The sequence below is a fragment of the Acomys russatus genome, chromosome 16 (assembly GCF_903995435.1).
Source record: "Acomys russatus chromosome 16, mAcoRus1.1, whole genome shotgun sequence".
NCBI lineage: Eukaryota > Metazoa > Chordata > Mammalia > Rodentia > Muridae > Acomys > Acomys russatus.
This window is the reverse complement of record NC_067152.1, coordinates 27,153,013-27,166,079: the sequence shown is the minus strand read 5'-3', so window position 1 is coordinate 27,166,079 and position 13,067 is coordinate 27,153,013. Positions and strand designations below refer to the sequence as shown.

The window sequence follows — 13,067 nt, the reverse complement described above, 5'->3', positions numbered from 1 at the left end:
CCCTTCAGAGTGCAGGAGGAAACCTTTCCCTTTCATCCCTAGGAGGCAAGTGGGTTAATACCAGAGTCAGTCAGGAAAGGAAAGGAGAAGGGGGAGAGTGTGTGTGTGTGTGTGTGTGTGTGTGTGTGTGTGTGTGTGTGTGTGTGTGTGTCTGTGTGTGTGTGTGTCTATTTGTTTGTTTGTTAAGAAATGTACAGTTTCCAGCCAGGTATGGTGGCACATGCCTGTAATCCCAGCACTCGGGAGGCAGAGGCAGGCGGATCTCTGTGAGTTCGAGGCCAGCCTGGTCTACAGGGTGAGTCCAGGACAGCCAAGGCTACACAGAGAGACCCTGTCTCGAAAAGCCAAAAAAAGAAAAAAGAATAGAAAGAAAGAAATGTACAGTTCCACTAAGGTCATTAGAATAGAGCAATGTAGACATTTAGCCAATGTGTACTGGGGTGTTTCTTAACACATATGAATATAAAGAAGAAATCATGTTTCAGGCTCATATGGTGGCTCACACCTGTGGTCTTAGTACTCGGGATGCCGAAACAAGACACCTGGCCAGTCTGGGATATAGTGTAGGACCCTGTCTCAAGAAAAGAAAAGAAAGCCCCCACAAAACAAACATAGTATGTAGACGCTGCATGTGTACAGGCTCCTGTGCATGTATGTATACAGATTGTGTAATTTTTTTCCCCTAGGGACTCAATAGATCTTGATAATCCACAGGAGAACATTAAGGCCACCCAGCTCCTGGAGGGCCTGGTGCAGGAGCTGCAGAAGAAGGCGGAGCACCAGGTGGGGGAAGATGGGTTTTTGCTGAAGATCAAGCTGGGGCACTATGCCACGCAGCTCCAGGTGGGTGCACATGCTGGCCACACTCCGGCCCCGCCCCTTTGAGGTCTTCTTTATTTAACCTTCTGTAGACACGTGCGCTCTGATCTTCAGCCCAACATCGTACAATTGTGTGCTCCACGCACATGGTTCTGATTGGCTTTGCGGTTGTGGCTGTTACCTTCTTTTGAGAAAGGAGTCTCACCGTGGGGCTGGAGAGTTGGCTCTGTGGTTAAGAGCGCTTCCTGCTTGTCTTAGGGTAATTATTGCTGTGATGAAACACTGTGACCAAAAGTGAATGAAGGAAGAAAGGGTTTGTATTGCCTACCCTTCCAGGTCACTGTTGTCATTGGAGGAAGTCAGGACAGGAACCCAAGCAAGGCAGGGACCCAGAGGCAGGAGCTGATACAGAGGCCATGAAGGAATGCTGCTTACTGCTTCCTTAAAGCTCCCAGGACCACCAGCCAGGGGGTGGACCCACCCACGTCAATCACTAATTAAGAAAATGCCCTACAGGCTTGCCTACAATCCAATCCTATGAAGGCATTTTTCTCAACTGAGGCTCTCTCCTCTGATGACTCTAGCCTGTGTCAAGCTGACACAAAACCAGCCATCCCACTTCTCTGCCAGGGGACCTAAGTCCAGTTCTCAGCTTCCACAACAAGAGATTTGCGATTACCTGTAACTCCAGCTCCAGGGGCTGAGGCGCCCTCTTCTGACCTCCACAGGCACTCACCCACATGTGGCCCGTGGTAACACATAGACATAAATAAAATAGAAAATAAAATATTTTTTAAAGGAGATTTAAAAAAAGCTTCACTGTGTAGCTCAGGCTGGCTACAAACTGGAAATCCTCCTGCATCGGTTCCACTCCAACCCCAGGTCACAGGTGTGTACCACTCCCAGCCATGGCTTTTGCTCCCTCTTTAAACTTTTTTTTTATTTCAAAATAAGTTTGAGGATCCACAGAGAAGCCCTGTCTCAAAAAAATAAAACACACACACACACACACACACACACACACAAATAAGTTTAAATTTGCAGGAAGCTGCAGCATGGTACAATGAGCCCCTTACATAAGCTCACATTCATCTGCTGCCAACATTTACTTTATCATTTCTCTCTTCCTTCCCCTAAACACACACACACACACACACACACACACACACACACACACACACACACACACACTTTTTAGTTGAGAGCAAGGTGCCTGCATTACATCCCTCCCCTGCGTATCTCACTGTGTAGGTTCTAAGAGCATGAGCCTTCGCTTACATGATCATAACACAGATATCAGGTTTAGTGTGGGTTTTTTCTTCTTTTTTTCTAACAGGGTTTCTCTGTGTAGCCTTGGCTGTTCTGGATTTGCTTTGTAGACCAGGCTGGCCTCGAACTCACAGCGATCCGCCTGCCTCTGCCTCCCAAGTGCTGGGACTAAAAGCATGTGCCACCACTCCCGGCTTGCTTTTCATTTTTTTAAATTATATTTCTTCTTCTTTTTTTTTTTTTTTACATATACCTTTATAGTAAGTTTAGTGTGTTAACATGTACACTAATTCTTACTTAATACTGTCCCATATCCATTTGTCAACTGACTCAGAAGTGTCCTTTCTGGTATCTTCTGTTCTTCAGTCCAGGGTCCAGTCAAAGCTCATGTATTATACCTAGAGTTGTCATATCTCCTTAACGTTTTATTTGGTTCGCTTTCAATTTTGTGTCATTTGTTTTTGAGATAGGGCCTCCCATTGTAGCCCGTGCTGGTCCTGAACTTTAAACAACCCTCTTGTCCCAGCCATCCTGTCTACCTTTTACTGTTCTTTAACCTAAAAACACTCTGCAACCTTATTTTGGCTTTGATGTTAACATCTTAAGAAGATTGCTCATTTCCTTGCTTTTTTTTTTTTTTTTAATTTATTTATTTATTATGTATATAGCATTCTGCCTGCAGGCCAGAAGAGATGGTTGTGAGCCACCATGTGGTTGCTGGGAATTGAACTCATGACCTTTGGAAGAGCAGTCAGTGCTCTTAACCTCTGAGCCATCTCTCCAGCCCCATTTCCTTGCTTCTAATACTTTTACATTTTTAAATTTGTGTGTGTGCATGTGTGTGTGTGCATGAGTGCAGTGCCCTTAAGTGCCAGAAGAGGGCATCATATCCCCTGGAGTTGGCAGTACAGGCAGTTTTGAGCCTCCTGACATGGGTGCTTGAAGTTGAACTCGGGTCTTCTGTAAGGGCAGTATGAGGTAGGGTCATACCATGATGTTAAGCTGGCCTCAAACTCTTAAATAACTGATGCGTCGTCCTCTTGGGATGCCCCATCCAGAGAAAGAAGATGCCTGTCTTCCCCTCACTGTGATAGTAATTCTGATGAAAACTGACAGGAAATTTCAGTGTCCTGTCTCTTGTCTGCTGTAGCCTTTTAAAAACTTACCCGTTTCCAAGAATGTCTATAGTGCTTTTAGCATTAAGATTGAGGAAAGAAAGCAGCCTTACCTTTTTACTGTAATTGCCTTTTCCATGATGTGTTCCTGCCCCTGTGGGAGGAGCTGCACTGGCAGCAGCTTCATGGATAACCGCATCTCCAACGTAAGCCTCCCTGTCCTGAGTCAGGCTAACCCGCAGCACGGAGCGGAACAAAGTGATATCTGCTATTTTCCTCTTTCAGAGCACCTATGACCGCTGCCCCATGGAGCTGGTTCGCTGTATCCGGCACATTCTGTACAATGAACAGAGGCTGGTCCGAGAAGCCAACAACGTGAGTGCCCATGGGTGTGGGAGAGGCTCTGGGGAGCCCGTCTTGATCCATTTCTCCTTGCACCCCACTTTGTCAAGGTGACCCAGTATGCACTAGTGTCTCTTTAGGGGAGCTGATCTTACATTTATACTTCAGTGAAACCACAACCACAGAGCAAAGGGAATATGGGCAAGTCACTTAACATGTGCAAATCGTTTTTGTGTTGAAGCATGCTCACAGTCAGGTGAGATGACTTAGGAGAAACTTCCTCATGCTCTCTGGGTCAGCTGATGAAAGAGTGGGTCAGACGTAGCCAGATCCACAGAGGCTTTGTGCATGTCTGTCCCATAACTGCAGCTGTGGGGGCTGCAGGTGCCTTTGAGAGGCGTGGCTTCATCCATGGTGGAAGCAAATGACTTTGTCACCAGAATGCCTTAAGATAGATACAGACCATGTATTCCCAATGTGTCCCCAACATAGCCACAGTCATGGCATTGGGTAATATGAATAAGTATGGAATTCAGGGGTCATAATCATCAGTAGGAGACCTGAGTGAACCTCTGAGGCATGTGAGGCATGTGAGGCATGTGGAGTTGAGTTTCTCTCTCTCTCTTTCTTGTTTTTCAAGACAGGGTTTCTCTTTGTAGCCTTGACTGTCCTGGACTCACTTTGTAGACCAGACTGGCCTTAAACTCACAGAGATCCACCTGCCTCTACCTCCCAAGTGCTGGGATTAAAGGCGTGCGCCACCACCGCCCCAGCGAGTTCAGAGCTGAAACAGAAGTTTTCACCGTAAAGGTGTCCTGTCAGGTCACCTCCTCACGCTGTCCCGTCTGCCCCCATGTGTGAGAACACACGGCACACTTGTGACTTCTTCTGACCTCAAACTAACTTTGGGAGTCTTAGCTTCACCTAAGGATTAGGACCAGAGGCTTCCTCCCACCCTGACACCCTGGACCTCTCCATCTGTCCCCAGGGGAGCTCTCCAGCTGGTGTCCTTGCTGACGCCATGTCCCAGAAGCACCTTCAGATCAACCAGACGTTTGAGGAGCTGCGGCTGATCACTCAGGACACAGAGAACGAGCTGAAGAAGCTGCAACAGACCCAAGAGTACTTCATCATCCAGTACCAGGAGAGCCTGCGCATCCAAGGTGAGCGCTGATACAGGGTCCAGGATGCCACGAGCATCTTGCAGGTATGTGTGTGTGTGTAGGAGGGTCACCATCTAGTACCAGGAGAGTCTATGCATCCAAGGTGAGCCTGGCAGTGGGACCCAGGGCGCCTAGGGGCAGGAGTGAGGTCAGGAGCAAACTCTGAGGGGACAGAAGGTTCCGTTCAGAGCCTTGCCTTTGTCTGGGTGGAATGGAAGCATTCACACTGAAGAAGGAGCTAGAAGGATGAGGCACCTGGTGGGGAGAGTGTGGCATCTTGCTCAGGCTTACTGTACTCAGCCCAGACATTCATGGGCTGGAGAGACAGCAAAGAGCACTGGCTGCTCCTCCAGAGGCCCTGAGTTCAAGTCCCAGCACCCACATAGCGGCTTACAACCATCTAGCACTGTAGTCCCATGGGAGCCAATGCCCTCTTACAGTGTGCATACATGCAAACAAAACACTTATAGACATAAATAAATACAGCTTTGCCAAGCATGGTGGTGCACACCTTAATTCCAGCACTTGAGAGGCAGAGGCAGGCGAGTCTCTGTGAGTTCAAGACCAGTCTAGTTTATATAGCAAGTTCTAGACAAGACAGGGCTGTTACACAGAGAAACCCTGTCTCAACAAACAGACAAAACAAACAGCATTCATAGTTTAATAAATAGTTTACAGAGGGTATAATACAGTCATAATAGAGTAAGCATTCTATTTTTTGTTTTGGTTTTGGTTTTTAGACAGTCTTTTTGTGTAGTCCTGGCTGTCCTGGAACTCACTCTGTAGACCAGGCTGGCCTCCAACTCAGAGATCCACCCGCTTCTGCCTCCAAGTGCTGGTATCAGTGGTGTGCGCCACCACCTCCTGACCTAGAGTGGGCATTTTATAAGCGCAGCCTTGCTGGCGCGATAAATTGGAAGCACATCACATGTGGGTGCTCGGGGTGTAGCGCAATGGTAGAGTGCTTTCCTAGCGTGTGTGAGGCCCCGGCTCACCACCAGCACGGAAGGAGCGCTACTTGTGGTGCCCACCGTTTAGTGGGCTATCCAGAAAGGCTTTCCTAGGACCCTGTCTGCCTTATGAACAACGTTCCAAGCCTTTGTTCTGAGACACACAGAAATTGAGAATCCTTCTAAGGGTTGTGGAGGCTCACCAGCACTTCCTCCTGACCCTACAAGGAGCATTAGCACTTTCTTCTCCATGCCTGTATTGCATGTCTCAGACTCTCAGAGAGGGCTGGACCCAGGGCTCCAGTGATTAAGAGCACTGCCTGCCCTTGTATAGGACTTGGGTTTTATTCCCAGAATCCACGTGGTGGCTCAAAGCCGTCTATAACTCCACTTCCAAGTACTCCAATACCCTCTTCTGACCTCTGTGGGCACCAGGCACGCACATGGTACACAGATATACATCTATACAAAACACTCATACACATAATATAAAATAAATCTAAAAACAATTAAAATTTTAAAAAGAATTAGCTGGGTGTGGTGGCTCACGCCTGTAATCCCAGAGATCAGGGAGGCAGAGGCAGGTGGATCTCTGTGAGTTAAAGGCCAGCCTGGTCTACAAAGCAAGTCCAGGACAGCCAGGGCTACACAGAGAAACCCTGTCTCAAAAGAACAAACAAAACAAAAGCAAACAAAAAACGGAAAAGTAAGGATCTCAGAGGACTTTTTGGCCCTCAACCCCAGGCACATAGCCTGTGTCTTCTAAGGTCATGGGGGTAGAACACAGCACATCAGTATGTTGACATTATTTACTGACTCCCAGGCTTCCCAGATTATAAATCTTTGAGAAAGAGCCGGCATCCTTTACTTCTGTACCCTGAGGCCAGCATAAATTATACTTGTGGGCTTATTCTGGCTGTCTCAATGTTGCTTTTGTCTGTCCCAGCTAATGTGTCCCTGGGGCAAGGACAAGGTCAGTGTGACATGGTTCTCAGAGGCCAGCCAGGAACTTAAATGAGACATGCCAGTGTGCACAAATTCTCGGCAAGACCTGAGCAAGGATGCCTGGCTGCTAGGGGGTCACTCAGGGTCTTTTTCTGGGTGTCGAGTGGTGAACAAAGAAGGGTTGCAAGCAGTGGTGATGGGCAAGTAGGTCAGACCTGGACATGCTTGCTTGAGCAGGGCTGTTGAGCTCTTTACATGGCTCTGTATGCTGCTTGTGTCTCAGGGTTCATCCAAATGTACAGAAAAGTGCAAAAAGAAAACTGAGGATGTAGCTCTGTTGGGAGCGGGCTAAGCAAGCACCAAGTCCTGGGTCTGACCCCCAGCATGCATAAAGAGAGGCACGGGAGCATTAGTCGCCGAGCAGCTCCCTGAGCTGATGTCAGGATCCTCCCTTGACAGATGGGAGACTGAGGCATGGGAAAGAAAGGGATTTGCCCAAGTTCACCCAGCTGGTAAACCACAGAGCCACTTGTACACCCGGCCTAACATCAAACCTACTGCCATGTGTGGAAAGCAGGATGCCCTCTGTGTGCCGAGCAGAGAGGCAAGCAGGACCAAGTTGTTGCTTTCCCATCAAGCAACTGCTCCCAGCCCAGGAGAGCCTAGGTTAGAAGAACTCTAAAGAGAGACTAGAGCCTACCTTCTGAGAGAGCACCGTCATCATGGGATGCCATGACTAATTGGAACCCCAACTTACTGTTGCTGGGACATCTGACCCTGAGAATGGGAGACACTCAGGACTTCCCACTGTATATAAGAAATGATGGTGGTGGGTGCCCTGTCCCCTCTTCCAGCTCAGTTTGCCCAGCTGGCTCAGCTGAACCCCCAGGAGCGCATGAGCCGGGAGACAGCCCTCCAGCAGAAGCAAGTGTCCCTGGAGACCTGGCTGCAGCGAGAGGCACAGACTCTTCAGCAGTACCGAGTGGTTAGTGGATCCTGCATCCCTCTGCCCCAGAGACTCAGGGCACCAGGTGGGGGACAGAGCCAAGATGAGAGCAGGTCCCCTCCTTCTGGGGGTGCATGCGAGCTGGAGCAGCTGTGAGAGGGCAGGGCCAAGCGCCAGGTTCTGGGCCAGGCCCTGGGAGCTGCTCCCCGGGAGCCAGAAGGCTGCTGTGCCCTCATGCAGGAGCTGGCTGAAAAACACCAGAAGACCCTGCAGCTGCTGCGCAAGCAACAGACCATCATTCTGGACGACGAGCTGATCCAGTGGAAGCGGCGGCAGCAGCTGGCCGGGAACGGGGGTCCCCCCGAGGGCAGCCTGGATGTGCTGCAGTCCTGGTGAGGGCGAGAGGTGGGCAGGGCGGGCAGCTCGGGCGATGATGCCAGCTGCCTCTTCTGTCCCTCCCCATGGCCGTGAGCAGCAGATCCCCACTGTCTGTGACAGCTCCCAGTGGGACTTGGCTCCTCAGACCCGTGCCCCCTCCTCCAAGGGACAGCGGTGCCTTGGAATGGGCAGGGCTACTCCTGAGCTGGTTGGTTCCAAGCTGGGGCCACCCTGTCTGCCCTCGGCTTTTGGGAAGTAGGACTCTGCTCTGTGCCCATGCAGGGTACTGGTGGCCAAGGCCAGCACCTTCCTGGGGGACTTGATTGGGAGGGAGGGACAGTGTCATTCAGCCTCCTCTCCTGGCCTGGGCTGGAACAGAAGCCACTGTCCCTCTGAGGGCCGCGGCTCCTTGCAGGTGTGAGAAGCTGGCCGAGATCATCTGGCAGAACCGGCAGCAGATCCGCAGGGCCGAGCACCTCTGCCAGCAGCTGCCCATCCCAGGCCCCGTGGAGGAGATGCTGGCCGAAGTCAACGCCACCATCACAGACATCATCTCAGCCCTGGTCACCAGGTGACTGCTGCCTCCTGGCCATGCTCAGGGGGACATGCCAGTTGCTGGGGTTGGGCCTGTTGATGCCCAGGAGCTGTCCAAACCCAGAACTCTGCCCCGATCCTGCTCCTCTGCCCACTGTGGCTCCAGTAGCTCTGCTGCTGTGGCTCTCCTGACCCAGTGTGTGTTGGGACACTGCAGGAAGCACCATGGTACCCAGCCTCTCTCACACCTGTCTCCAACCCCCATGTCCTCCCTGGGAACACAGGCCAGACCCCTTCCTCCTCTGCCTGTCTCCCTTCTCCCACTAGGCCCCACAGGAAGACCGCCCCCCTCCTAGCTGGCATGCCAGCCCTCTCCCCTGAGCCAGCATCTGGTCACTGTGTGGTCACTTGTGTCCTCTGCAGCACGTTCATCATCGAGAAGCAGCCTCCTCAGGTCCTGAAGACCCAGACCAAGTTCGCGGCCACCGTGCGCCTGCTGGTGGGGGGGAAGCTGAACGTGCACATGAACCCCCCCCAGGTGAAGGCGACCATCATCAGTGAGCAGCAGGCCAAGTCCCTGCTCAAGAATGAGAACACGCGCAAGTGAGTGTGCCTGCCTGTCCCTCCTTGGCCCTCTCCTTGGTCACTGAGATGGCTGATAAAAATTAATGAGCTGCCTGGGGGGGTGCAGAGGGGTGCAGGGGGGTGGAGGTGCATGACTTTTTCAGCACTCAGAAGGCAGAGGCAGATGAGTCTTTGAGTTCGAGGCCAACCTGGTCTACAGAGTGAGTTCCAGGTCAGCCGGGACTACACAGAGAAACCCTGTCGGGGGGGGGGGGGGATCTTCCTTAATGTTTGATCCTGGTTCTCTTTCTTATTCTGCTGGACCTGAGAGAACGAATCTCAGGGAGACATGTGTATATGTATGCATAGATATACATGATGTCATTCACCAGGTAGGGATATGTTGCAGAAAGTCATCTCTGTGCCTTGTCTCGGTAGCTGCATTCCTCTCAGTGACAGCTGCTCCTCGCAGCTCCCCTTGACTCCTGGCTGCAGCTTGCCCTCTGTGCCCCTGCGGGCCTGCAGCTCACTTTCTGTCTGATTTGCAGCGATTACAGCGGCGAGATCCTGAACAACTGCTGCGTGATGGAGTATCACCAGGCCACGGGCACCCTCAGCGCCCACTTCAGAAACATGGTGAGCACTCGGGAGAGGCAAAGTGACCTCGCCCTCAGTGTTTCCGGCCTCCTCATCTCCTGCTTCTCCTCTGCAGTCCCTGAAACGAATCAAGAGGTCTGACCGCCGTGGCGCAGAGTCGGTGACGGAAGAAAAGTTCACGATCCTGTTTGACTCACAGTTCAGTGTTGGTGGAAATGAGCTGGTCTTTCAAGTCAAGGTAAAGTCCTACTCCCCGTCAGATCTATGCATGTGTGTGTACATTGTGTGTGCAGTATTATGTAATGTGTTGCCGTGTGTGTACACAGCATGCATGCATATATTCAGCATGGGTACCATATATGTTGTGGGTATAAATGTATATAGTGTGTGAATACACGTAGCATCTGTGCAGCAGGTATGTAATGTGCATGTTCATAGAATATGTATATAGTTTATGTGCAATGTTTGTATACACCTTTTGCATATACAGTGTATGTGCAACATGTGCAGATATTGTGCGTGTGCGTACAGTGTACACAGTATGTACACAGTGTGCCTACAGCATGTGTATATACAATATAGGCACAGTGTGTGAGAGTGTATACAACGTGTGTAGTGTGTATGTACTGTGCTTTCATATAGTGTATGTCCATAGTGTGTGCGTGTATTTACAGATTGTGTTACAGTGTGTGTGTGTGTGTATAGTGTGCAGTGTGTGTGTTGTATATGGGAAGTAGGTATGTAGAATTGTATATGTAATATATAATATGTGTTTGTTTGTACAGAACGTATACAGTGTGTCTTTTCCTCTTTCTTTCTTTCGTTCTTTTGTTCTTTCTTTCTTTCTTTTTGCCAAAGGAATTGTGACCACATAGTGTGTCTTCTTTTTCACTGTTGATAGTGGGAAATAGAGAGACTCTTATCCTTGGAGCTATTTTTTTTTCAATTCTCTTGAAACAAACAAACAATAAACAAAAACAAAATGAAATAGCTAGAAAGATGCCTGCAAAATGAGTCATGGGAGCCACTGAGTGTGAACTTAAAGAAGGATTGGAGTTGGAGTTTTTGTGGTTGTGTGGTTTTATATTTGCTTGTTTAGTGGGTAGGATTTTTTTGTTTGTTGGGTTTTTGTTTTTGTTTTTAAATATGGTCTTACCATGTAGCTCAGACTAGCCTAAAACTTACCTTGTAGCTCAGGCTAGCTTAAAACTTACCCTGTAGCTCAGGCTAGCCTTGAACTTGATGTCCTGCCTTAGTGTCCAGTGCTGGGATTACAGGTGTGCAATGTGTTGTTGTTTGTTTGTTCATTTTTTGTTCTTCGATACAGGGTTTCTCTGTGTAGACCAGGCAGATCTCTGTGAGTTTGAGGCCAGCCTGGCCTACAGAGTAAGTTCCAGGACAACCAGTGCTACACACACACACACACACACACACACACACACACACACACACACACACACACAAAAACGCTGTCTCTAAAAACAAACAAACAAACAAGCAAACAAAAAAGAGTTTGAAATTCAAAAGCTTTGCCTGGCAGCAGCATATGCATGACTGTGATCCCAGCACTTAGTAAAGGCAGGAGGAGCATGTGTTCAAGACCAGTCTCAGCTCCATGGGGAATCTGAAGCTAGTGTTAGGATTCTGCTTCAGTCCGCCTACCTGTGATGTCACTGCTTACCTGGCACGGGGGCGTGGCCCTGCCCAGGGACATAGAAAAGGCAGACCCTCCACGTGGCTTGCTCTTTCTACTCTCCCTCTCTCTACTTTCTCTCTCTTGAGTACCCCTTTCCCCCTTTCCTTCTCCCCCCCCCCACATGCTCATCTAATAAACTCTGTATAATATAATATCTGCCTGGTACCTTGTATTCTATCATTAATCTTTAATATATAACATTGGGTGTTTTATATAACATAACAGTGCGTGCTAACTGAAACTTGAAGGAAAACATTGCATTGATAAGGAAAACAGTCAGAAGGAGAAGAAAGCAGTACTCAGACTTTCTCTGTCTCACAGACCTTGTCGCTCCCAGTGGTGGTGATTGTTCACGGTAGCCAGGACAACAACGCGACAGCCACTGTCCTCTGGGACAACGCCTTTGCAGAACCTGTGAGTGGATTCTTTGGTGTGTGGGGTTTCAGATCTCAAGACTGGTGTCATGAATCTCCCATAGGTGTGTTCACATGTTCATGTATTTGTGTTCTCTCTCTCTCTCTCTCTCTCTCTCTCTCTCTCTCTCTGTGTGTGTGTGTGTGTGTGTGTGTGTGTGTGTGTGTGTGCGTGTGCGTGCTTTTTTCTCCCCTTTCTCTCCTCACTCTCTGTCTGTGTGTCTGTCTGTGGTGGGGGTGCCATTCTCCTTGGGAGGCAGCGTAGATCATGTGAAACAGGAAGGGCTTGACATCCAGGCAGGGTTCGAATTCAGACTCTGCCTCCTCCAGTGGTGACCGTGGAAGTTCGTTTGGCCTAGAGAGGCTCAGAGGAGCATGGGTTTCCAGCTGGTACCTGCGACACAGATAGATTGGTGCGCCATGGTGCCATCACAAGGCTAAGCTCAGTAGCACAGAAGATGCCCTAGCTGGTTTGGAGACCCTTGGATCCTTCCTAGTGTTTACTGTAGCTGAGAATGTGCTTCCGTCATTTGTCAGTAAATAAGGATGGCACTTAGTGCTCTTCCCCAGGCCTCAGGTCCCAGGTCTCCTGAAGAATAGCATGGCTTTATGTGAAGGAACAGATAATCATGGTGGGGGCTTACATTCCCCCCCCCGCCCAAAAACAAAACAGAGTTACAGTATCATGCTAACAAGCATTTTATACTCTCACTCTCTCCTCTCCCACTTCTCTCTTTCCTTAGTGTCTCATGTAGTATCCCAGGCTGGTGTTGAATTCACTCTGCTGCCAAAAACTTATGACCCTCTTGCCTCCCCCCGCCCCCGATAAGTGCTGGGATTACAAACATTCTCCAACCAAACCCGTTTTTTTTCGTGGTGTGCTGGGAACAGAACCCAGAGCGTTGTGCACTCTACCAATTAAGCTATAATCCCCAGCCCATGACGAACACTTTTAAAACATCTCCATGAGGAGAGATGTGTATTGCATGTTTCCAGTAAAACTTAATTCACGGACGTGTGATAAGAGAACGGTTGATATTTGGCACATCAAAGTTTATCTTTCTCTCATGCGCAGTGGGAGGGTCTCGGCTCTCTAGCTGTCATCTTTAGAGGACCAGGCTTTATTGCAAAGGCGGGGTTTTTATGAGATCTTCCCTGTGTGTGCTGCAAACCCAGAGTCTAGACTCTTGAAAAAGGCCGCTGCATGCCACCTTCATGAGCCATCTGGGTTAGATTGCATCATCTCTGTCCCTGCCATCCACAAAGCTCTCTGTAACCTTGACATGCCCTGCAGTGTGTAACCCGTAGGGTATCTTGTCCAAATAATATGAATTTT

At 49.4% G+C, this 13,067-nt stretch overlaps 1 protein-coding gene across 3 annotated transcripts in view; it reads left to right on the top strand.

Moving 5' to 3' along the window:
* The window catches only part of Stat5b (signal transducer and activator of transcription 5B), a 74,182-nt gene that overhangs the window by 48,298 nt on the left and 12,817 nt on the right, over window positions 1–13,067 (top strand). For all 3 annotated transcript variants that reach the window (XM_051158632.1, XM_051158634.1, XM_051158633.1), the window contains 10 exons: window positions 687–843; window positions 3,489–3,578; window positions 4,534–4,708; window positions 7,458–7,588; window positions 7,790–7,941; window positions 8,343–8,498; window positions 8,885–9,064; window positions 9,574–9,661; window positions 9,738–9,860; window positions 11,640–11,732. In XM_051158632.1, the coding sequence (XP_051014589.1) occupies window positions 687–843; window positions 3,489–3,578; window positions 4,534–4,708; window positions 7,458–7,588; window positions 7,790–7,941; window positions 8,343–8,498; window positions 8,885–9,064; window positions 9,574–9,661; window positions 9,738–9,860; window positions 11,640–11,732 (1,345 nt within the window). The remainder of the gene's footprint in view (window positions 1–686; window positions 844–3,488; window positions 3,579–4,533; window positions 4,709–7,457; window positions 7,589–7,789; window positions 7,942–8,342; window positions 8,499–8,884; window positions 9,065–9,573; window positions 9,662–9,737; window positions 9,861–11,639; window positions 11,733–13,067) is intronic.